Here is a 565-nt window from a genome sequence, read left to right on the forward strand (position 1 = left end):
TCCTGCTCCTACTTGCAGTCCTCCACCAGGTCCCTCAGCAGTTTCCTCCACTGGGGGAGCAGGGCAGGGTCCCTCGGGTTCCGCATAGATTTCAGGGTGTCCAGATTGGCTTTCTGCCCAGTAGGAGGAAAAGAGCAGGTGAGCATGGGGCACCCAGGCAGCTGCAGGGCTGATTCGCCCGACATTTTCAGTCATGACTTGAGAACCTGTGAGGGGCAACCTGGGGACGCCAGTCCAAAGCTGTCACAGGCCCTTGTGGGGTTAGGGCCCCACGCACCCTTCCCACTCCCCCACAGAAGAAGGGGGAGCAGGAAGGAGCCAGGGTAGGCGGGCCGAGGAGGGGCACCGGTCCCGATGCTGGGCTTCCCTTCGCATGTGCGAGAATGTCCTATCTGAGGAGGAGGCACCACCTGGCTCTCCTGTCTAAAACTGCAGTGGCTTCCATTCTTAACAGACACCTAAGACCTTTTGTGATCTGACCTCTCCCAGCTTTTATGGCCTTATTCGCACTCACCTCCATGCCCTCGACCTTCACATCACCATGGCTTTTCACATTGTTCCCTTC

General features: G+C 58.2%; 1 protein-coding gene across 1 annotated transcript in view; it reads right to left on the reverse strand.

The window, feature by feature from the left end:
- FER1L5 (fer-1-like family member 5) overlaps nucleotides 1-565 on the reverse strand; it is a 62738-nt gene that overhangs the window by 17458 nt on the left and 44715 nt on the right. The window contains exon 21 of the mRNA XM_014536424.1: nucleotides 13-113. Within this exon, the coding sequence (XP_014391910.1) occupies nucleotides 13-113 (101 nt within the window). The remainder of the gene's footprint in view (nucleotides 1-12; nucleotides 114-565) is intronic.

Source organism: Myotis brandtii, unplaced genomic scaffold (assembly GCF_000412655.1).
Source record: "Myotis brandtii unplaced genomic scaffold, ASM41265v1 scaffold1612, whole genome shotgun sequence".
Taxonomy (NCBI): Eukaryota; Metazoa; Chordata; class Mammalia; order Chiroptera; family Vespertilionidae; genus Myotis; species Myotis brandtii.